This window comes from Podarcis cretensis (assembly GCF_951804945.1).
Source record: "Podarcis cretensis genome assembly, chromosome: 16".
Lineage (NCBI taxonomy): Eukaryota > Metazoa > Chordata > Lepidosauria > Squamata > Lacertidae > Podarcis > Podarcis cretensis.
In genome coordinates, this window is record NC_137186.1 from 1,574,053 (window position 1) to 1,598,410 (window position 24,358).

The 24,358-nt window shown below is 41.4% G+C and overlaps 2 protein-coding genes across 2 annotated transcripts in view; both read right to left on the reverse strand.

The window, feature by feature from the left end:
• The window catches only part of LOC307205699 (uncharacterized protein), a 330,448-nt gene that overhangs the window by 206,196 nt on the left and 99,894 nt on the right, over positions 1-24,358 (reverse strand). The window lies entirely within an intron of this gene.
• The window catches only part of LOC307205227 (vomeronasal type-2 receptor 26-like), a gene marked incomplete at both ends in the record, with an annotated part of 67,446 nt that continues 53,652 nt past the window's right edge, over positions 10,565-24,358 (reverse strand). Inside the window, 5 exons of the mRNA XM_079957423.1 lie at positions 10,565-11,466; positions 13,207-13,333; positions 14,761-14,988; positions 16,760-17,239; positions 20,233-20,472. Of these exons, the coding sequence (XP_079813549.1) occupies positions 10,565-11,466; positions 13,207-13,333; positions 14,761-14,988; positions 16,760-17,239; positions 20,233-20,472 (1,977 nt within the window). The remainder of the gene's footprint in view (positions 11,467-13,206; positions 13,334-14,760; positions 14,989-16,759; positions 17,240-20,232; positions 20,473-24,358) is intronic.

Sequence of the window (24,358 nt, forward strand, 5' to 3'; positions counted from 1 at the left end):
TTGGGCTCCAGATAATTTTCACATTTTTTTCTGCAGACCACTTTTCATGACTATCAGCTGTTTTCCAGTCAGCTGAGCAGCACAAGGGGCATTGCTGGAAGAGGATGCTTTTGAACCTTCCATCTCCCAATTCTGATGGAAATTTCCCATCCATCCACCCCAGTGCTTTACTGGAATTAAACAAAACCCTACTGGAATTGTGAAACCTTAATTCATAACATAACAATGGATATTTCCATTTGCATTATGAAATCCTAGCCCAATTTGGAATGCACACACAATCTTGCAAACTGGCTATCATTTAAGAGCCTCTTTCTTTTCTTTTTGAAGATCACAAAGACCTTGTGGTCTTTATTTTATCTTTTACTGCTAGTCTTTTGATGACTTATTAAGGAGGATAAAATAGGAGGTGTTGCTGAAGTGTCATAAACAACCCCCCCCCCCCTTGTCTCAGAGGCTGCGATGCTGTGCTGGTTATTATCTCTCTTGCGATTATGACAATAACTATGATTACTTCTCCAGTTCTACAGAGAGTTCCAGTGTCCAGTAGCAAAACATCGAACCAAGACAGAGGGTTGCTTTTAATATCACCTGCACCATTTAGACCTGGGGCTTGAGGGGCAGAAGGCTGCTGCATCAGTCTGATTGCTAAAACTTTGTATCGTATCACCCTGGCTTCAGTCTTCTGAGTGAGTGTACATTCAAGCCAGAGACTTGCCGATGTAGGAACAGGTTATTTGGTTTCTAGAAAGGTGGTTTTCTTGCAGTATGGTGATATTTGTCATGTTGGTATTAGTACTGCTTCCTCAAGCAGTGAGCAAGGTTCCTATTTCTAGATGCAATGTTAGTCACCCTCTTCCTATTCGTCACAAGTATCATCAGTCAGGAGACCTCATAATTGGTGGCATTATTTCTCATATCTTCCGTTTTTTAGATACGATTTGCTTCCAAAACCGTCCCTCTCCTGAACTTTTTGGTGATCTCATGTAAGGAGTTGGGTTTTCTTAAATGTACCATATCTATCCTGATAATATTTGTTGCTGGTCTGATTCTATTATAGTCTTCAAAATCTATGGGCCTATTTGCCTGTCATATGGTCGGTTGTATTCAATCTGTAGATGTTACAATGCCTGGGAATTTTATTCACATTGGTCTAAAGAGATGGCGAGGGGCACTTATAGCTTCCTTAAAGAAAAAACACCTGATAGCCAGTATCAGTAACATAGTAGATAACCTGGATTTAAATATATTGCATGTGCTATTTAAAAGCTACCAAAAGAGGGCTATTGTTTGAATAAAATGCATGCAAGTCAAAAGTTGAGGTGTGAATGTAAAAAATCAATTCATGTGTTCTTCAACCTTGGCCATATAGTGCAAAAATGTTTAGTAATTGAGTATTGACTTGAAATCTCTAGCACACTCATTTTAAGGTGGCAATTTCTTTCATTTTAGAGTTCTGACGCAGCACTACCAGCACATCCTGGCCTTGGTTTTTGCTTTAAAAGAAATAAATGAAAATCCCCAGATCTTAGCCAACATCAGCCTAGGTGCCCATGTCTGTAACAGTGAATTCAGTGCAAGATCCATATACCTTGCCTCCATGGAACTTCTCTCCACAAAGGGCAAGTTTTTTCCTAACTACAAGTGTGATACCCAGGAAAATCTGGTAGCAGTCGTTGGGGGACCTAATTCTGATGTTGATCTCAACATGGCAGATATGCTGTATAACTACAAGATCCCACAGGTAAGTTGTTCACATAAAGTACAGGAATTTTGAGAGCTGTTGTCTATCCTGCTTTCTTCAAAGTGAAGTTTTTCTTGTGGAGATTATAAAGAGGGTTTGAGATAAATTGGAACACCTTTTACTCAGTTTAGGCATAACATTCTGTCCAAGAAAAAGAGTAGTTACAGTTGATTCAGAGTTGGCTATTCTGGTATTCATGTGCATAACCACTTACAGGGAAATAAAGAAATTTTCGACATTCTTGAAGGTTTTTGTTACTGCAAATATTGGCTAGGATCCAAAGAGCAACTAGCTTCTGATAGGCCAAATATTATTTTTGGTGTTCTTTCAGTTTTTAGATCTGAGGGGACTTTCAGAAACAATTTGTGGAGCAATATATTTGTTGGATATGAGCATCTGAGGGATGGAGAGAGGGACATTTTTTAAAAAAAAAATATAATAAAATGTTCATTTATTTATTTATCCACCCATTCATCCATCCATCCCCCACATTATTCCCAGACAGGGACTCAATGTGGCTTACAGATAAAAAACACAAATGGCTAAAAACATACAAAAAACCCAACAACAATTAAACATTAATACAATAACTTAAATTTTAAACTACAATGTTTTTATGCAACACATTAGTTAATATTAAAAGAAATGAAAAATTCCAACATATTGTGTGTTCCATAATATTTAGCCTTGAACTGCACCACTTTGTGCTTGGGATCATTTAAAATAGTTGTTTGGAATCAGGCACGATTCTGTTGTAGGTAAGTAAGAGGTAGCTCTAATAATGGAATTTCAGGAAATATTTTGGCTGCCAACTCCATGTCACAGTAAATTCTAAAACAAAGAAACCCAAGAAGGGATACAAACAAAGTTATGGGCAATGCAATGTTCCTAAACTAAATCTATTGACCAGTGTTCCAAACCAGTGTGCCACGATCCAGGTTCAAAGCATCACAGAATACAAACATCTTTAGCTCTTCATCTCTTGATGTGCTTTTCATCTCCAGTATGTTGGGAAGATAAATAAGGTGCAAGCACAGTTTGCTGCTCTGACCTGGTCCACTAGCCTCCCAGCTCTTGCCCTATTTACTCCTCAGTGCTCCTGTCTGCAACCCTTGTGGAGTATCTAACACAGCTTGGTAGCAAATCTTCTGTGTGGATGCATGAAATAACAATAGTATCATATAGTGGTTATTTGCAGATAGAGCAGAATCTGTCAGTGCAACTGGGAGCAAGGGCCATTTTTTACTATCCCTCTTCCACCCTGGAGTTCCCCATGCCCACTTCTACAAATGGGAGGGGGGCTCTCATTAGCAATGCTTGGTTTGTATGGAATACTGCAATGGGGAAGGAGATCACCAAAAACGATCTCATTTCCAATAGAGCTGATGGACCGTAAGCACTGGATCAAACTGAATGTCTATGCCTTCTTCAGTCTATCACACCTGTAGGAACTGAGAAGATTTTGAGCCATCATGGTTCATAGATATTCACTTAAGTAACAAGATGAAATCTGGATGGGATCTCGGTAGATATTTGGGGAGATGCATAAGCATTTTGTATCACATACCCCAACTCAAAATTTATTTTACTTTGGAAAACATTGTCTTAGAAATAACTTTTCCATCTCCTCATTGTTTAGCTCTCATATGGCTCTGCCCTAATAACAGATAACAAAATGCAAGGAGTTTTCTTCCACCAGATGTTCCCAAATGTGGACCATCAGTATAAGGGCATGCTCCAGTTACTGCTTCATTTCAGGTGGACCTGGATTGGCATTCTTTATTTGGATGACAGCAATGGTGAGAGATTTGTACAGAATGTATTTCCCAAGTTCTCTCAGAGTGGCATCTGCTTTGCTTTCATCGACAAAATCCCAGAACCAACATTTGCCAGCAATGCCGATGTAATGGTGGACTATGGGATTCAAATTGTAAAGGTTATCATGGGTAGCACTGCCACTGCTTTGGTTGTACACGGTGAAATTCAGACCATGGCTTATGTGAGAACAACAGTCTGCTCCTCAGCATATTTTGATATACCAGTGAAAACAAAGGTCTGGATTATGACAGCCCAGATGGATTTCACATCACCTTCCTTTCCAATAAGTTGTGGCATAGAGTTAATCCATGGAGCCATATCCTTTGCAATACATTCCAGTGAGTTGCTAGGATTCCAGAAACTCATTCAAATACGAAATCCTACCTTGACGAAAGAAGATGACTTTATCAGAGACTTTTGGGAACATGCATTTAATTGTTCATTCTTAAAATCTGTAGTAGACAATGTGGACAGCAAAATCTGCACTGGAGAGGAGAAGCTGGAAACTCTACCTGCAACAGTTTTTGAAATGAGCATGACTGGCCACAGCTATAGCATATACAATGCTGTCTATGCTGTGGCGCATGTGCTGCACAACATTGAATTACTCAAATCCAAGCAGAGAGCAAAGGCAAATAGAGGGGGATGGACACAACCATGGCAGGTAACATCCTCAGCAGATTAATGCATTATTATCCACATCTGTAGGTGCAAAACTAATCAGAATGTGTAGGGAACTGAATTTTAGGAAGGTCTCCTATAGCTTCTATTTCACAGGAAATGCGCCAGCCACTCCTACTAGTCACACAGCATTGTTTTTCTGCATCAAGGTGGGAATATATACATTCCTGGTTAGCAAGCGGTGGGGCAAAATGAAAGAGAACCTTTGTATGTGCAGTCCTGCTGCCTGTGGTCCTCCAGGGCAGAAAGTGGGGTGGTTGTCCTCACTATTTTTGCTGTGCCAGTTCCAGCTCTGCAAAAGAGAGGCCCATATTGGAACCTTCACCAGGAAGTCCACCAAATTTTGGATCCATGATTGGTTTCGCCCCACTCCTACTCTCAGAATGCCTTATATCCAGTTACCAATAATTTAGCCCCAAATGACTTAATGGGTCCTACTTCTGCATATAAAGGCATTCAACATTCATCCATCACAATCATAATGGTTGCAATGTGTAAAGAAGCACATTGACATCTCTGCCCCCTCCTTACCTAGGGTTCGATTTTCACCTTCCTTTACAGGGTGATGTTTTGGCACCTCCAGATCATGTTTTTCTATTGCACATACAAGATGATTTGCTCTCATGATTCTTTCAAGGCATTCATATGCAATCCCCCTTTCAGTACTGTCTATGGCTGCAAAAGTTTCGGGACAATCACGTTGCTTCATTTCCACACTTATCCTGTAACTTCCTGCTGAAATCCTGTAACTTTGTACACCACAAACGTTCTGGTTCTTTTTTGCCCTGCTTTTGTTGTGGTGCTAGCCCCGCCCCCCCCCGACATCAGTATTGGGGAAGCAATACAGAACAAACTAACCCCAAATAAATTCACCACGAATGCACTCTTATTCAGTCAAGACTCTCCAGGGAGGAGAGTCTTTGCAGAATACTCCTGCAATAAAACAACAGTTTGGAGGGAAGCGTTTTTGTTGTTGTTTACTTTATCCCTAGTTCTGGTTTGGTTTTTTTAAAGGCACTCTCAAATATCATGCTCATGGATCGAATTTGTTGTTGTTAAAACAACATATGTCCTTTAATATTTAGGCTTTTCAATATGGTCAGTCTGCACAAAGCTTCTAAAACACACATTAATCACAGTACTCAGCTGTGGAATATTGCCACCACCATGGAATCTTAAATTTTAATATCCTCTGCAATGCTTTGTTCTCTGTGTCTTTTCTATCCTACTTTAGCTCCACCACTACCTGAGATATGTTTCATTTAACAACAGTTCTGGGGAAAAGGTATCCTTTGATGAGAATGGGTCATTAGTTGCTGGATTTGATGTTATAAATTGGATCACATTCCCAAACCAATCTTTTCTTAGAGTGAGAGTTGGAAAAATAGACCCACAAGCTCATACTGGCAAAGTGCTCACCATTTCTGCAGATGACATTATATGGCCCAGAAAATTCAACCAGGTAGGGTCTGTGTTCATTTCCAGATATATCAGCCGTTGGATGAACTGGACGTGGACGAAGGGATTTATTTCCTTCATGAGCAAAAATCACCCTTGGTACGAGATAAGTCAACCAGTGCTGACTATATAAGTTATTAAGGCATGTCAGCTCATTAATGTTGGGGTGGGTGTTGTGTGTTAGGGTTAGTCTTGAAAAGTGAGTCAGAGTCTGTGTTACATCTTGAATTAGTCAAGCAACTGAAATGTGCTTTGAACTATTATATCTGTATCGGTATCTGCAAAGCCTACAACGTGTCTGTGTGTTCCTGGAACTGTATTACTGAAGCCTTATCTTCTGCAGCAGTAAACTGTTTTGGACCTTAAGCTGCCTCTGCATGGTGTCTGGAACTGGGGACAGCCTCATCTCATTTCAGCAATGTTAAAAATGTGAAATACTGTTTATATACTGTCTGTTGTCAGCCCTTAATCCTGATTTATCAGGCCCCATGATTGATAGGAGGTCTGTGTTTGTTCGGAAAAACAGACTTCATAGTCAAATCTAAATCCAAGATTCATCAGGATGAGAGAGTTTGGAGTCAGCAGATCTTAGGCTTTCCTAGCTGAGCAAAGGCTCAGTGGAAGCTACACTGGTGTAAATACCTCACCCTGGCTGGTACACCAGGCACACCATCTCAGACAATGAGGTTTAGATCAGTGCAACATAAGCTGGTGTACGCGCCCTCCCCTCCCCCAAGGTGGAATTCCCCTAGCATGGAAGGTGTATGGCAAAGGTGGGATGGGGCAAGGAGAGGCTTACACCTATTTCAAATCCCTTTCAGCTTGGTCATGTGATCTGCAACCCAGCAGAACTTAGCCCACAAAAAAGAGTTGGTGTAACTTACACTGGCTTTCTATAGTTAGGATTTATTTAGTAGCCCCCACTCAAAGTTCTTCTCTGGCCATGCTGTGAAGCTACAATGCTTTACATTTTTATTGATTTTAATCATATTAATGGAGGCTCCCTGAGTGATTTTGAATGCTGGTAGAACTCTTGAAGAGCAACAGGAATAAAAGCTGAAGCCGGGGCAGAGGAAATTTAGTGCAGTATTCCATTGGCTTTACACATGAGTAGAATGTCCCCAAAGGGTTCCTGTCTTTCCAGAATCAAGCAATTTCTTATGATATCCAAACTCCAAAATTGTACTTTCTGAGTGTTAAAATGCATTATGTCTTTCAATCGTGCACAGACACCGCCCCGTTCATTGTGTAATGACAACTGTCATCTGGGTTATAGGAGGGCTAAGAAGGAAGGGAGACCATTTTGTTGCTATGATTGCTTGCCTTGTCCAGAAGGGAAGATCTCAAATAAGACAGGTAAGAAATATAATGTACAAAAGCTTTAAAAAAAATATATGGTTGGTATCCATAATATTGCCAAGAAAAAGAACGATATGATGACTGATTGTGTGTAGCACCTCATCTGAGAAAAGGCAAAACATATTACACTATATCCCAATAAAAGCTGAGGTGGTACTGTCTTCAAGGTTGTGCTGTGCAAAGAGAGAAGGCAACTTCAGTTTTAGGATTAAGAAAGATTTTGTCTGAAGCTTAATATGAGATGTTCCAAGTACAAGGTTTCTCTGGATCATCTCAACATCATTACATTTTTTTGGTCATGAAATTAGCTTTCAATGACCAGCCCTCATAGAGCACTTTTAAATTTTAAGGAATTATTAATGTATTGCCCCATATACGGGGCTACCATATATAAAAAGCTATTTTTTTTTACAGACATGGATGACTGCATTCAATGTCAAGAAGATCAATATCCAAACCGTGGCCAGGATTTATGTGTTCCAAAAAAGATAAGCTTCTTGTCTTATGATGAACCTCTGGGGACCAGTTTGTCCATTTTTGCTCTTTCCTTCTCTTTCCTCACAGCTCTGGTGCTTGGAGTCTTCATTAAGCACCAAGACACTCCCATAGTCAAAGCCAACAACCGGAGCCTCACCTACGGTCTCCTCATCTCCCTACTGCTCTGCTTCCTTTGTGTATTCCTATTCATTGGTCAGCCTGAGAAGATACCATGCCTCTTTCGACAACCTGCGTTTGGCATTATCTTCTCACTGGCAGTTTCTTGTGTGTTGGCCAAAACCATCACCGTCATCATGGCTTTCACGGCGACCAAGCCTGGGTCCAGGATGAGGAAATGGATAGGGAAAAGACTGGCCTTTTCCATTGTTCTGTCGTGCTCCCTTATTCAAACCACTATTTGTGCTGTGTGGCTGGCAACCTCTCCCCCATTCTTGTATTTTGACATGCACTCAGTGACTGAAGAAATTGTTCTGGAATGTAATGAAGGTTCAGTTATTATGTTTTACTGTGTTTTGGGCTTTATGGGCTTCCTAGCCATTGTCAGCTTCACTGTGGCTTTCCTAGCCAGGAAATTACCTGACAGTTTTAATGAAGCCAAGTTTATCACCTTCAGTATGCTTCTGTTTTGCAGTGTTTGGTTGTCCTTTGTTCCCACCTACCAGAGCACCAAGGGGAAATACACGGTGGCCGTGGAGATCTTCTCCATCTTAGCTTCCAGTGCGGGGTTACTGATTTGTATATTTTTACCAAAATGCTATATAATTGTGGTTAGGCCTGAGTTGAACACTAGGGGGCAACTAATAAGGATAAATGATTAAAATTCTTAATTCCTATTTTCCAACTATAGATACAATTAGCTGTCATTCTGTTCCATTTTAAGGAATAGAATATTTTGTCGTTGTCATCATTACAGGCATGAACAATTACAGGCATGAACAATTTTTTGCTCTGGGAAGAAGTATTCAATCATAGATAGCTGCATGAGGAGCTGTGTTTTTCAGGTTTTATTCCCATCATTAGAATGAATGTAAGCCTGATTAGGTATTATGCTTGATCATTAAATATGTGGTCACAACTGCCAGCTCAAAATACCCGCGCTATGTGGGTATTTGATCAAGTTATGTGGTCACAGCTGCTAGCTCAAAATACCCAAGTTTATGTTTTTTTCCATGTTGAATGGGGAATGAATGGATGGGGATTCTACAATCAATTTGGTTACAACCAGTTCTAAATTTCTTTTAGGTGTTCTATTGTTTTTGACTTTTTTTAAAAAAAACTGTGTTTTATTTTAGCTTGAAGTATATATTTTTTCACTTACATGAGTTTTTGCCACCTTGTCTCCTTGGATATATAAAATAAAGAAACCTGCGTGCATTTGCTTGTAGCTTCCTCTTTGTGATTTGGAACTCAATCAATCAATATCAGTCACGATATCATGGGAAGAGAGCCCCCTTCAGCATTTCAAGAGACGGTGTGTCCAGTGTATTGACATACATCTGGGGTACCAAAGTGTGTTAGTGAACGGTAAAAGTTAAAGTATATAGATAATATTTGGGATATGAAGGGGAAACACAAGTTGCAGAAATGTGCCAGGTAAGAAATTCGTGAGTAAGCTTATGGCAGGCATGTCCAACAGGTAGGCCTGTAGATCATAGATTGAGATCTACCGGTAGATCACTGGATGTCTGTGGTAGATCATTGGCTCCCCCCAAAGAAGCTCAACAACTTTGGCTTCCCTAAAAAAAGGTCAAACCATCCTGGCTGGGCCAGTGAAGAGCACTGGGTTATTAAGAGCAATTGACAATGCAAAAAGCTATCCCCCCCCCACTTCAAAGACTGGACAGAGTCAGGAGATTTGAGGGGCTGCTGAGGAGACGGACTGTGTGCATCGGAAACTACAAGTAATCCAGAATGCGGCAGCTAGACTGGTGACTGCAAGTGGCTGCTGAGACCACATAACACCAGTTATGTGAAAGACCTACATTGGCTCCTAGTACGTTTCCGAGCACAATTCAAAGTGTTGGTGCTGACCTTGAAAGCCCTAAACAGCCTCAGTCCAGTAGACCTGAAGGAGCGTCTCCACCCCCATCGTTCAGCCTTCACACTGAGGTAGTGGCACCTGCCCGGTGGAACGCCCTCCCACCAGATGTCAAAGAGAAAAACAACTACCAGACTTTTAGAAGACACCTGAAGGCAGCCCTGTTTAGAGAAGCTTTTAATGTTTAATAGACGATTGTATTTTAATATTTTGTTGGAAACCGCCCAGAGTGGCTGGGGAAACCCAGCCAGATGGGCAGGGTATAAATAATAATAATAATAATAATAATAATAATAATAATAATAATAATTACCAGTTCAGTGCTATATTGCAGAATTCTCGGGGTGGGGGGTGGGACTTGCCTTCTAGAGCTTTAAACCATTGAAAGAGATCAAGAATGGTGGAGTTTTCTCCAAAATGCCCCAATTAGTTCCTTCTTTGGCTAGAATTTACTGCAACGACAAGGGAGGACTGGACGCTTCCACAATTCACAGAGGCAGCACTCATTTATTCCCAGAATCCCCAACATGAAATGGAATCTTGCAGCCATGTTCAGAATAATTCATTTGCGACCGTTCTTTAAGGATGAGGGCACTGCAGCTGCAGAAGACTTCCACAACAAAATAAGTGACATTCCTGCTGTTTCAGGAGCTAGTTTGCTATACAGATTGACCAAATGGATATCAGGAACAAGGAGGGATATATTAAATATGAAGAGCAATGGGTAGAGCATTATCTTCCATGTTCAGGCCGGGACTTAGCTTGTAATAGCCTACTGTTATCTGAACTCAAAGAGAATTTGTTGTGAAACACCACATTCAGAATTGCAGGACTATCTCAAACAATCTTGATCCATCAGAGACAGTGATCAGGAATGGAATATAACTAATTTCTCATTACATGCCGCTCAGTACAATGGGGTTAAATTAAAGGTACATATAATATTTCTAGAAAGTGATGTCGGTTCTTTAATTATTTATCCTGATTAGCTGTCTCCTACTGTTCAACTCAGGCCTCAGTAAAATGACATAGACTTTGGGGGAAAAGATGCAGCCCAGTAAGCCAGCACCAGATGCCAAGATGGAGAAGATCTCCACAGCCACCATGTATTTCCCTTTGGTGCTCAGGTAGGTTGGAACAAAGGACAACCAAACACTGCAAAATACTAACATGCTGAAAGTGATAAACTTGGCTTCATTGAAACTGTTGGGCAGTTTTCTAGCTAGGAAAGCCACAGTGAAACTGACAATGGCCAGGAAGCCCATAAATCCTAAGATACAGTAGAACATGAAAGCTGAACCTTCATTACACTCCAGTACAATTTTTTCTGGCATTGAATGCATGTCCAAATCTGGAAATGGGGGAGAATTTGCCAGCCACACAGTACAAATCGTTGCTTGAATAAGAGAGCAGGAAAGAACAATGGAGCTGGCCAATTGTTTCCCCACCCACTTCCTCATCCTGGACCCTGGCCTGGTAGCCATGAAAGCCAGAACCACAATGGTGGTTTTGGCCAATATGCTAGAAACTGCCACGGAAAAAGCCATGCCAAATGCTGTCTGTCGAAGGAGGCAGGTCACTTTCTCAGGCTGGCCAATGAAGAGCAGAGCACAAAGGAAGGAGAGAATGAGGGAGAGGAGGAGAGCATAGGTGAGGTTCCTGTTGTTGGCTTTGACAATGGGAGTCTCCTTGTGCTTCATGAAAATTCCAAGTACCAGAGCTGTGATGACAGCAAAAGCGAGAGATAAAGTAGCCAAACAGATCCCCAAAGTTTCTCCATAAGACAAGAAGGTCAGTTCTTTTGGAATGCATCCATCCTGGTCATGGTTTGGATACTGATCTTCACGGCATTCAAAACAGTCATCCATATCTGAAAGAGAAAAGACAGGTGTCTATACAGTGATGCTCTGTGTTATGTGCTTGACGGGGAAGGATGGACATCAATATTGGACAACCCTAAATAATGTCTCTTAGCTCAGTATCTGAAAGATGTTTCTAACCTAAGTAGCCATACTCAGCTGTGTAGCTTTTTGGGCCAGTCTGAATAACAAAACTTCTCTCTCTAGGGATGGGCAACAAAACCCTTCATATGGACTTCAGTGTGGATTTCTGGACTGTGATGTGTTCATTTCAGATAGATGGTTAAAATGAGGCCCAGGTTCACTTCAAAAAGAAGAAAGGGTCCAGAAATTCTATGAAAGAGAATAAATAAATAAATAAATAAAGCATAAAAATGTGCAGAAAACAGATTGTGTACATTGTGTTCACATACTGTATATGGGTTGTGTTGTTTGTGATTCTCCTCCCCCACGGTGATTAGTTCACTGTTATCGCCCTGACTTCTTTGCCACACATTAATAATACTAAAACCATTTGTCTTTCTATCTCTGTCATTGCATTTTGCTGTGTGTGTGTGTGTGTGTTTATAAAGTACCTAATAATTTTAATCATATTTTGGTTTATATTGTACTTTTATTTATTTATTTATTTATTTATTTATTTATTTATATTAAAGTGTATAGAAATTTTCTAGATTAATAAAATGAAATAAAAGACACAGAGCAAGTTTAGATTGCATCTTTTACTTCACAGAGTAACTAGTTTGTCCATTTTAGCAGTCATTTTTTCTGTGCACATTGTATTAGGTATATAATACTGTATTTTCTGGCATATAAGACTACTTTTTAACCCGGGAAAATCTTCTCAAAAGTCAGGGGTCATCTTATACGCTGGCTACAGCAGCAGCTCCTGCAGCAACTCCCCACCAAAGGATAAAATGACAGCAAATTAAATCAGAGGACACCAAGCTCTCTAGATGAAGCAGAAATACGCTTGAAAATTGGCCCCAGAAGCCCCCGGTCACTGGGAAGTGGAGCAAATTTCCAAGCTGGACTGGAGACTGGTTTTTTAAATTTTTATTTTGTGTGCGTTGGAAGAGGGGTAGTCTTATATGGCGAGTATATCCCAAACTCTATATTTTAATTGGAAAAGTTGGGGGGTCGCCTTATACCCCCAGTTGTCTTTTATGCCGGAAAATACAGTCATACCTTGGAAGTTGAACAGAATCCGTTCTGGAAGTACATTCGACTTCCAAAACTTTTGGAAACCAAAGCACAGCTTCTGATTGGCTTCAGGAAGCTTCTGCAGCCAATCAGAAGCTGCAGAGGACATTGTGCTTCCCAAAATCGTTCAAAAACCGGAACACTCGTTTGGGAGCCGATTTCTTTAGGAGCCAAAGCGTTTGAGATTGAAGGTATGACTGTATTTATCGTATGGAAGCACACAATTACATATTTGTTTTTTAAAATGCTTATTTTAATAAAACTGGTGTCTGTGTGAGCCAAACCGAAACAAAAATGAGAATTAGGAGATAAAAGTATGCATGGTAGCTCAACTTTAAGATTTTTTGAATGTTCCATCTTTCATTTTTCAGGTTATGCTTAATGCTTCGGCCCACTATGACCTTAAGTCACTATGACATTCAGGGGTAATATCAGACAGTAACCACCAGTTGCTCCAGTTATGAGGGAAATTAGTTTGACATAAGTATGTAGTGGATCACACCATATGTAATTTATAAACAATGTATACTGTATACTGTATACTGTACCCTTCTGGTTTGTTATCTTTCCTTCAGGACACGGGAGGCAATCATAGCAGCAAAATTCCTCTCCTTCCTTCTTGGCTTTTCTGTAACCTAAATAGCAATGATCATTGCACACTGAAAGGGGTAATGCCTGTAAATAAATGAGAGCAGATGATAGTGTAGGAGTTTGCATATCACCATGAAGAAGCCTCTGCTGTAACGAAAGGTGTTAATTCTGGTACGTATAGCAAAATCATATTATTTCCAGAGAGAATTGTTTATGCACCAAAGCCAATTCTAGTTGTGGAATACCTGGCAATACTACACTTGTGTTTCGTTTATGACAAAGATGTTGGAATATGCATTGACTTTCTCAAAGCATGGTCCATTGTCTTTATTTAGATCAAATTCAGGTGTTAAACACAATTATCTGCCCTTCATACCACCTTGCCAATGTTCCTTGCTTCAAGTTAGCTTCTTTGTCAGCACATTCATGTCTTGTACAAATATTTTTTAATTGCTATCCCCACATCTCCCCATAACCCAGCTCCTTGTGGCTGGGGTGTCCTGGTGCCCCAGACAGGTCACTGTAGTGCTGGTGCATCTGTGTGAGGAGAGGAGGGGTCTCCAAATCTGGTCTCCAAGGAGCCTGTCATTGGCCCTAGCTTCATCTACTGCTCTTCCAACTGTAATGATCACCAGCCATCACTAATTCTTGTGAAACTTGGGACCTGGTTAGCTAAAGAGAGTGAAACACTGGGGAATTCTCTCTGTCTCTCAGCACTTCTCCTGCAGCTGGTCCAGTGATAAAAACGTGTTGACTATGGACAATGGAACTGTGCTGCATTTACATTTTTCATAGCTTTGGAAATCACTGTGGTTGGATTTCCTTTTTAATGTCTTAGTAATGTACCAGTTCAGGGGACGCGGGTGGTGCTGTGGTCTAAACCACAGAGCCTAGGACTTGGCAATTGGAAGTTCGGTGGTTTGAATCCCCGCGACGGGGTGAGCTCCCGTTGCTCATTCCCTGCTCCTGCCAACCTAGCAGTTCGAAAGCACGCCAAAGTGCAAGAAGATAAATAGGTACCACTCTGGTGGAAAGGTAAACGGTGTTTCTGTGCGCTGCTCTGGTTTCAGCAGAAGCAGCTTAGTCATGCTGCCACATGACCTGGAAAAATAGTCTGTGGACAAATGCTGGCTCCCTCGGCCAGTAAAGCGAGATGAGCGCCGCAACCCCAGAGTCGTCTGATTGGACTTAATAGTCAGGAGTCCCTTTACTTTTTAAATTACCAGTTCACTGAAATTTTAGGCTTTTCTGAATATCAAGGAACTGATGATCTCACCAACTTATGCACTTTTTAACATGAACTCTCCCTCCCATCATGCTGGCTTAAGCACCATGTTATTTTCAATAGGTCCTCCATTACAAAGTCAATAGCTGTTTTGGGAGACTATGGCCTCAGATCTCACCTGCCATATCTATTTTGACCCTGACAGGCAGCTGTTTCAGGGTTCAAACCAGAAACCAATCTTTCAACACTGAATAAATAACTGGAGACAACCTGAAGTAGACCTTACTTGGTTGAACCTGCTGGGCCACACAACTGGATTGTCATGAATGTTGAACCTCTTGTCTGGTGAAGCCTGGGGGTCTATATTTCCAACTTTGACTCTAAGGAAGGAGTCATTGGGGAATATGACCCAGTTGATAATATCAAATCCCGATACCAGTTCCCCATTTTTATCAAAGAAAACCTCTTCTTTAACACTATTGTTAAACGAGACACTTCTCAGAAAGTGGTGAAGCTAAATCAGTGGAGAGAGAAAAAGCAATAAATAAGGATGTACGAAACGGTGCGATATTACAAGTGAGTGATAATCTTTGACACTTGAGCACTTTGGTACATGGCCTGTTAAAAAGAAGTACCATATTTTTTGCAACATAGGGCGCACCGAACCATAGGGCGCACCTAGTTTTTAGACGGGGAAATCAATAAAAAAAAATCTCCCCCCCCCCAGCACCAAAGAGCAGCGTACAGGCTGCACACAACCTCTCCCTGCCGGAGGGGTTGCGCTCGGCTATCGCACAAGCCAAGGCAGCGAGCAGGATAGATCCCGCTCGCTGCTTTGGCTTCCTCTTTAGCCCTGCGCAATCTCTCCCTGCATTCGCTCCATAGGACGCACACACATTTCCCCTCAATTTTTGGAGGGGAAAAACTGCATCCAATAGAGCGAAAAACACGGTATATGGATTTATTATTTACCTTGTTGAACGAGGTTGTTCTTAGAAACAGGTTGAGCCAAATGGGGGAGAAGAAAGTATTAAAAACAATGTACATACAGACACAAATAAACAACAGGGTGATAGTGCACCACCCTTTCCCTGGAGCAATGAAGATGGCAGGAGTGCCTGAATCAGGGGCCTCTGCTTTTCTGTGCAGCATTCCTGGCTACACTACAATGTCTCTTAAAAGGAAAAAAAAGGATCCCTCTACTGCTTCATATGCTGGAAGGGAAAGGAACTGCTGAGGATTCTGAAAGGGGTGGATATGGCAAGAATGCCCTAGCAAGGGGAAGGGAGGAATGCAGCAAAAGAAAGAGAAGTGTGAGAGGAGTGGCTAAGTTAACATTAAGGCATCTTGGGAAGCACTTTTGCCTCAGATCTGGAAGGGCTCATCTTACCATCTCCTCTTCATATTATTGAACTTTGCTACTGGAATGTTCAGGGTTTCTTAACTTTCCTGGAATAATCCCAGGAAATCCGGAGTGGTTTTTTAAATGCTACGGCAGCATGGTATGAAGTACTTATCTAAAATGAGTATCACTAAAGACAGACAAGCCCACTAGAGTCTTGGTGATATTTCATCAATTCCCCTCCCCCCAAAAAACCCTCTCATTTTCTCCCTCAAAATCATCAAAAGGGAACAGGCTTTTCCACTCTGTGTTCAAGAAATGTGTTTCCTTGGGCTCAGCCCTAGGGTTGTACAAAGCGCATGACAGCCCATCAACCTATTTATGCACCTGCAGTTGTTAAGCACTTTCTGCATTAGTCTGATTAGTCCATCACATGCCACATAGGTTCACCCAGAACCTCCCATCTCAATACACTCTACATCGCTTTGTGTTTGAGTTTTGTTGCATGCCTGACTTGTAAAGCATGTGCCACAGCATTCAGACCTCTGGAATACAACATTACCTGCCACGGCTGTTGATCTATAAGTTCCCACCTTATTCCACCAGTTATCGCTCTGGATTTTAATTTGGTGGAATGCATGGTGTGCAACGCATGTGCCAAAATATAGATTGCATTGTAGATGCTGTAGCTGTGGGAAGTCATGCTCATTTCAAAAACAGTGTCAGGAAGGCTCTCAAGTTTTTCCTGCCCAGTGCAGAATTCCCTGTCTTTCTTGTCTGAAGAAGGATGGGGCAAATAGCAGTTAAATGCTACTTCCCAGAAGTCCTTGATGAACCCGTCTTCTTTTTCAGAGATAGGGTTTCTCATCTGAATAAATTTCTGGAACCCTGGAATATCCCTTGAGTGAACAGCAAAGGATAGAGCACCGTGCAGGAAACTTACATCCCAACTTTGTTGGAAGGGAAAGGATGTGAAATCCATCTGGGCTGTCATAATCCAAACTTTTGCCCTGTCTTGCACGGCTACCCCTTCTATTTCTGCAATATTGGGCAACACTCTTAATGCCATAATGGAATGAATTTCACCATTCACAATGACAACATTGGCAGTACTTCCCATAATAATATGGCATAGTTCAGAAGATTCCTCTACTGTTTCGATGAACTCACCAGAAAAGGTGAGCCTGGGGAATCTTTCTATAAAATCAAAGCAGATGCCTCTCTCAGCAAACATGGGAAGAACATTTTGTACAAATCTCTCTCCGTTGTCATCGCTCAGAGAAAGCACCCCGATCCACGTCCAGGTGAAATGCAGAAGCAACTGGAGAATCCCGACATTTTGATGAGCTCCATTTGGGAACATGTAGCAGAAGAAAGCTGTGTGGAAGTTGGTATCTGTTACGGGATGAGAGCCATAGATGACCTAAAAATAATATTTTTGAAAAAGAAAAAGGGATACCAAATACAATTTTTTTTCCTGTTTAGTTGGTAGTATTCAATAGTTTTTATTCGCTGATCCATTGATTTTACTGTGTGATGCCTTGTGCCTTATAAATAGAAATACCATTTATTTACAAGAAATGTCTTCCCAATAAAAATGAAAATGAAATAGCTAATTAGGAGGATTGCCCCTCCCATTTATTTATATGAATGTAACTGAGTGGGAAAATATGCTGATTAATGACTTAACACAAGTGTCACTAAAATGACTGCTATGGGTGCCAACCTGCCCTCCATTACCCCCTACAGCACCTGCAAAAGGTGTCAGGAAGTATCCCCTCCAAAATCTGCAATATATGAAAAATGATTTGCTCTTCCTGCCCAATTCTTATTTTCACTGGGTTAAACACCCAGCGTTGGACACCCGCTGCCCCTTCCATTCTGTCAGAAGGACACATGCCCCCCCAATTTTGTGTGACCTTTTCTGCCCTTTTAGGTGCAGAAGCCATTTTTTCCTAAGTCTTTGTGTCATACCCCACAACAGCTGCTTTGTTTGATGCCACACATCGCCAGCTATTCTGTGATGGGGACCCGCAGCACTTTCTCAAAATGCCAAGTGTTTCCTGCTGATCTAAAACATTTAGTGACCCTTGCAAACACAGCAAACATTCAGTGAAAGTTTTGTTGTGACCTGTACAGGTGAGGAAAGTCCATTTGGAAGTTTATCTAACCTCAGAAGGGTCCTATACTGCTAGGTCCCTTTCCATTGCTGCTCCCTGGGGCCCAGGAGATTTGACATAAATCAACAAGCAAGCATAAGGATCAATACACCCTTTCTACAGAAAACCAGACAGAAGCATGCAAAGAGAGATAATATATTCCAATTTTCATTGAAATTTCCCTTAGATTTGATAACAGTTTTAATGTGATGGACTTGATTTTGCTGTGGCTGTATGGAAAAGGTTAGGGAACGTTCATGTTTCTTCAGCCCAAACATCACAGCAACTGATGCCAACCAACTTCGGCACACTTAGGGATCCGCAGTGTCTTCGCAGTTCGCGTGACAGACCTCAGCAACTCAGCATTTTGGCTAATCTACTTTATTTACATATAAACACACACAGAGCACTGCAACGTGGCTCCCTCTATCTCTAGCATCAGACAGCAAAGAGAAAAGAACAAAGGACAATAGTCCCACTTCATGGAACACAGTAACACAAACATCCTGTCTTCATCATTTCCCACTCTGTGGAGTCAAAACATACACCATCATGTGATAGACAACAATCCTATGACTGCAACCACGGAGCAGGAATTCTAACAGCCCAGGGGTTGGCAACCTAAGACCCATGGGCCACAAGTGGCCCATGGGGGTTGTTTTACCGGCCCACAAGATGCCCCCGAACTGAGCCGCCCACTCGGCAAGTCCCCGCATGCTGCACTAAACCGGTGCAACGCAGTGCAGAGACTCGCTTTCATGGCGCTGGAAATCTGGCCCATGAAGGGGGCTCTGCGGCAGTGTATGAGCCCAAGGAAGGTAACCCTTGCCGACCCCTGATGTTGCCCAATGAAAAAATTTTCATCCTCTTTTCTTGGCATGAGAATGCTCTTAGAATCGCGCACACGCGCGCACGCACACACACACACACACACACACACACACATGGAGCTACTTTAGAAACATTTTATTCTGTCCCCCCTCCTCTTTCCTCTCCCTTTCTTCATTTGGTTGAAAACCTTCAACCTGTTCCCCAAATGTGTCATTTTCTTGAGCTAATTCTTGTTTTGTTCCTGTGGTATTTTACAACCCTTCTAATTCTCAAAGAGGGTAAAGGGAATTTCAGTATGAATCACTCAACCTTTCAAGTATCAACATGCAGCCTGCAGGGACATAGTCAGTGACAATTGAGAATGGCATGTTAGTCAACCATACTCCAAACACACAAGAAATGTCAATAGCACTACTGCTTCCATATCATTATGGCTCTGAACACTTTGGAATTTCAGGATCTTTACAAATGGATATACAGCAGTCACATATTCAGTCGCCCGATTTTGCGCTGCCATGGTAGATATTCGATGAAGAATGGTCTATGCTACAATTCAATCCTAAATTGAAGGCCCACATTGTTAGATCTGCACTTCTCGAGCCAACCCCATATACAGTGGTGCCTCGCAAGATGAAAAGAATCCGTTCCGCGATTCTCTTCGTCTAGCGTTTTTTTTGTCTTGCGAAGCAAGCCCATTGACGGCTTAGCGGATTAGCGCTATTAGCGGTTTAGCGGCTTTTAGCGGCTTTTAGCGGCTTTTAGCGGCTTTTAGCGGCTTTTAGCGGCTTAGCGGATAAGCGGATAAGCGGCTTAGTGACTTAGAAAGGGGGGGGGAGGGAAAAAAACCCGCAGGAGCTCGCAAGACATTTTCGTCTTGCAAAGCAAGCCCATAGGAAATTCATTTTGCGAAGCACCTCCAAAACGGAAAACCCTTTCGTCTAGCGGGTTTTTCGTCTTGCGAGGCATTTGTCTTGCAGGGCACCACTGTAGCTGTGTTAACCGATCTTTTAATTTTTCTTTTAATTTTTTACTCACCCATTATCTATGCTTAATTAAGTATTCTATGTATATGTTTAAATCTACATTTAGTTCTTGCTCCCATTTATATAATAATTATTCACTTAGATTCAAACTGTTATGCTATTTATTTAGATGTTTTGCTTATGCTGCTCTATGACCATAATAAAGTACTTGATATACAGGTATGGTTATGCAAAATCAAGGAGTGAATCATTTTAGGCTGTAGGTTATGAATTGTACATCCAAACAGAATATAGCAGTGATCTGATGGTGTACTATATTATGTTTTAGGAGGAGTTAAATCTCCATTGAGAACCACCCAAACATTCAAATATAAGTCTTAAAGGACATAGTGGAAAACAGAAAATGGACCGTTAACAATCAATATTCCGTGCCCATATCTTACTTGTGGCAGCTTGTACATAAAGAGGATGGTTGCCATGTGAAGACCTAGATCAGAGTTTGGTCCCTCAATGACTGCTCTTGGAATGTTCTCAGTGTCACACTTGTAGTTTGGAATGAATCTTCCCTGCCTGGAGAAGAGTTCCATTGACGCCAGGTAAGTCCAGCTTGGACTGAAATGGCTATTGTAGATGTGGAATCCCAAGGTGACGTTGGGCAAAATTTCATGATTTTCATTTATTCCCTTTACAGCAAATGCCAAAGCCACAACATGTTGGTAGAGCTGTGTCATTACTCTGAAATAAGAGAGCTACTTGCTGTGAAAATAATGCATCTTCACACAGAAAAAAAGATTTATGCCTATAGTCCAGTGAATCACATGGATACACTGGTAAACATTTCTTAGCATTGCAGATTGTTTGAACTGATTTTAATATTGCATTTTTTATTGTTTAAACCCACTTTGTGACCTTGTGGGATAGGGCAAGTAACGAACAATGATTTCCTAAATTCCAATTATATAAACACTAGTTTAGATATTTGTGCTTCTTTAATTTTTTATATTTCAGGGTTTTTCAGACTCCCCCATGGCTGCCATAAATTCATTTAAAATGCTTTTAAAGCTTCCTAGTAGTTTGGGATAATAGGCTTAGGTGGAGGACAACCTTATTGACTAAGATTGTTTATTAAAATGATGTTTTGATAATAAGGGAACATTGATATTGGCTTTGGAATCTTACATGTGCATGATGACGATGACTCAAGAGATGCTGTTGCTGAAACCAGCTTCTACAGGAGCAATCCTATGGAAAGATCTGTCAGAATAAGAAGCTTAGGATGCAGTAGGTCAGGAGAAAGTGGAGAGGCAGCATTTAGCCTGGATATAGGAAACAAGCTAGAGGACCTCTGATAATGCTTGTAGAAGTCAGGCCCTGAAATGGGGACTCTGTATAGTAAAAATGGCTTTAAATTATTTCCTTATCTAGAGCAAGCTGGCAGCCAAAAATAGTTACATAAACTCTTACCTAATGAACTTTTATCAGTTCAAGGGAGCAGCAGCAGCTCACCAACTCTCTTTTGAGGGAGAATAAATGAAGATGGTGCCCCAAATACAAAAAGCTTTGAAAGGGGCCCAGACTGAAGGCTTCTTGGAGGAGAACGTGGCATGACAACAACCTAAATATCGCAAGGTATAGATATTACAGGGCTCTGGTGAACTTTTGGAGGAAAAATAATGAACGCATCAGGATCTTGAATATAGGGCATTGAGACTGCAGCATCTGAAGCATTGGCTTTGGCAGTGACTCATGAAAACACAATTAAAAATTGAAACGGGATACTGTGGACCTCCTGCTTAGCTAGCTGATTGCTGGGTCAGCTGGGACAGACAGCAGTAACCCTCCATCCATGACTCTGTTTAAGATACACCAGTGTAACTTGTTCATTCTGAGCCAAGACCGATGTAAGACCCCCAACACAACACCCTAGCATAAAAAACTGACTTTGTAAAGATGTTTCAAGACTTGTTTTTCAATTGCCAGGCTTAGCTTGAGCCGCAGCAGAGCTACCATTGAGTGGCTTTGCATCTTGTTTCATACCAGATCCTTGTGCATAGGATGGCTGCCCAGAGCTTCCATAACACCAGAACTACTGGGAAGTTAGAGGGATGTAGTAGTAGCATCACCATTCACTATACATTCACTATACATTTGTCATATATGTATGATATGGTTAAAAGAACACAACTCCTTACAGAAAGTCATCAAAAAGCTCAGGAGAGGGAGGTTCCCTGAAAGTCAAGACACTTGAGGTCATATAGATTTGAGACATAATGCCAGCAATGATGAGGTCTCCTGACAGATAATATTGGTGAAGAATAGGAAGAGGGTCTACAATGGAACACTGATCAATGGGAAGCTTGCACACAACTTGAGGCGGCAACAATAATACCAACAATACAAATGCTACCATTTTACAGGAGGGGATCTTCATTTTGGAAGACAGTTAATCTTTCTCCCCACCCCTGAATAGCAAACCTTACTAGAATGGCAACTCACTCAGCTGATTCAATGCTAGAAGCATGCAACATACATAATCAGTGATCAGAGCTACAGAGTCTTATGTGTCTATAGTTCAACGTCCGAATGGGACTGGGGGTATTAATAACATCTGCAAGTGTAAGTCTGTTATTTGGAATGTGGTCATTGGATATCCCTTAGGATGGAGAGAAAAGTAGCAGCAGTGGTGATTAATGATAATTACAGAAGGCATAATCACCTGTTCTGGGTTATACATTCTCAGTGACTTTGGCAAAAAAAGTCAGCAATACATCTCTGCCAAAGCATAGTCTACGAAATATGAGTAAGTGCTATTAATTCATAAAAGTGGATGAAAGTCTTCCTCCTCAAATGCAATTGGAATACTTCAAAGTTCAAAAGAAAACTTCAACTGCTTTGGAGTATTCAAAGTTTTTCCATATGTATTTTCCTACTTCAGAAGTCTGCAGACATTTCTGTCCCGTTGTGGTATAAATAATTAACATCTGTCATTCCAGCTTACTTGATAAATTTTGGGCCCAGAAAAGAAGGAAGTTTATAAAATGTTAGAAGGTGCTCCACTCTCTCTCCCCCCCCCCCACTATTCTGCTTTGTGGTGAGAGATCTGAAGATGTGAATTTGGGGGAAGCCCCCCTTTCTAATACCCAGGTTAGATATCTGGGCCACTGAAATTGATCTCAGTTCCCATTTAGGGGTTCATTGGGTAACCTGGTCCCCAACTGTTTACAACACAGAATGAGGGTCCCTATCAGGTGCAATCAACAATAAAACACACATATATTAAAATATACTACAACAAACATATACAAAAGGAAAATGCATAATAATGCAGATGGGGCAATGAACATTAATACTATGGATCCATTTTGACCATTAGGTCTTGTTCGGCTATGTCCCAATTAGTCCTACAGCTATCCTGTTCTGAGCACATCCAGACCAATAAGTAGATGTGACTGGATTTCTAATTATTTATTGGTGAAGCATTTTGTTACATCAGCTCCTGGCATGCAAGTGATATACAACACCACCATCCACTAACTAGATGACAGCTCATCCTTGGAGGCCGAAAAAGAGTGCTGTGAAACAGGACTGTGTTCTTGTCCCAACTCTCTTTGGCATGCATTTATCCCTGATGCTCTCATATGAATTCAGCACAACTGAAGATGGTGTGTACTTTCATTCAAGGCATGATGGAGGTCTGTACAACCTGACATGTCTCTGCATCAGGACAAGTGTAGCAGGTCCTTATCTGAGAGATGTTGTTTGCAGATGATAGAGCCTTGACAACATTCTCCAAGGAAGCTCTACAGAGTCCCATCATCCATTTTGCCCAAGCCTGCAAGGAGTTTGGTCTTACCATCAGCCTAACAAAGACCAACATCCTGGGTCAGGACATTGCCAGCACTCCACACATCAGCACTGGTGACCACACACTTGAGGTAGAAGACCTACCTGGGTTCCAACATATCAGATGACATCTACAGGGTGACAGCAAGCCGCCCTATGCTTCCAGGGCAGAAGTGGGAGAAGAGTTGGAATTAGAGATGGTGTCTACTCAAGTGAGGAAATTATTTGGAAAGATGGACCACTGTTTTCTAATTATATGTTATTGAATCAAACAGGATGTAGTTAGAGATGAATTTAACACAACTAGTTGATTCTTTGATTTTCTCTTCTTATTAACACCTGCCTTTTGTTCAACTCAGGCCTCAGTAAAATGACATAGCATTTGGGAGAAAAGATGCAGCCCAGTAAGCCAGCACCAGATGCCAAGATGGAGAAGATCTCCACAGCCACCATGTATTTGCCCTTGGTGCTCAGGTAGGTTGGAACAAAGGACAACCAAACACTGCAAAAGACCAGCATGCTGAAGGTAATAAATTTGGCTTCATTAAAACTGTCAGGCAACTTTCTGGCTAGGAAAGCCACAATGAAACTGCCAAAGGCCAGTAAACTCATGAAACCCAGGACACAGTAAAACATGACAGCTGATCCTTCATTACATTCCAGTAGAATTTCTGTAGTCATTGAATGCATGTCAAGATTCGGGAATGGGGGAGAGGTTGCCAGCCA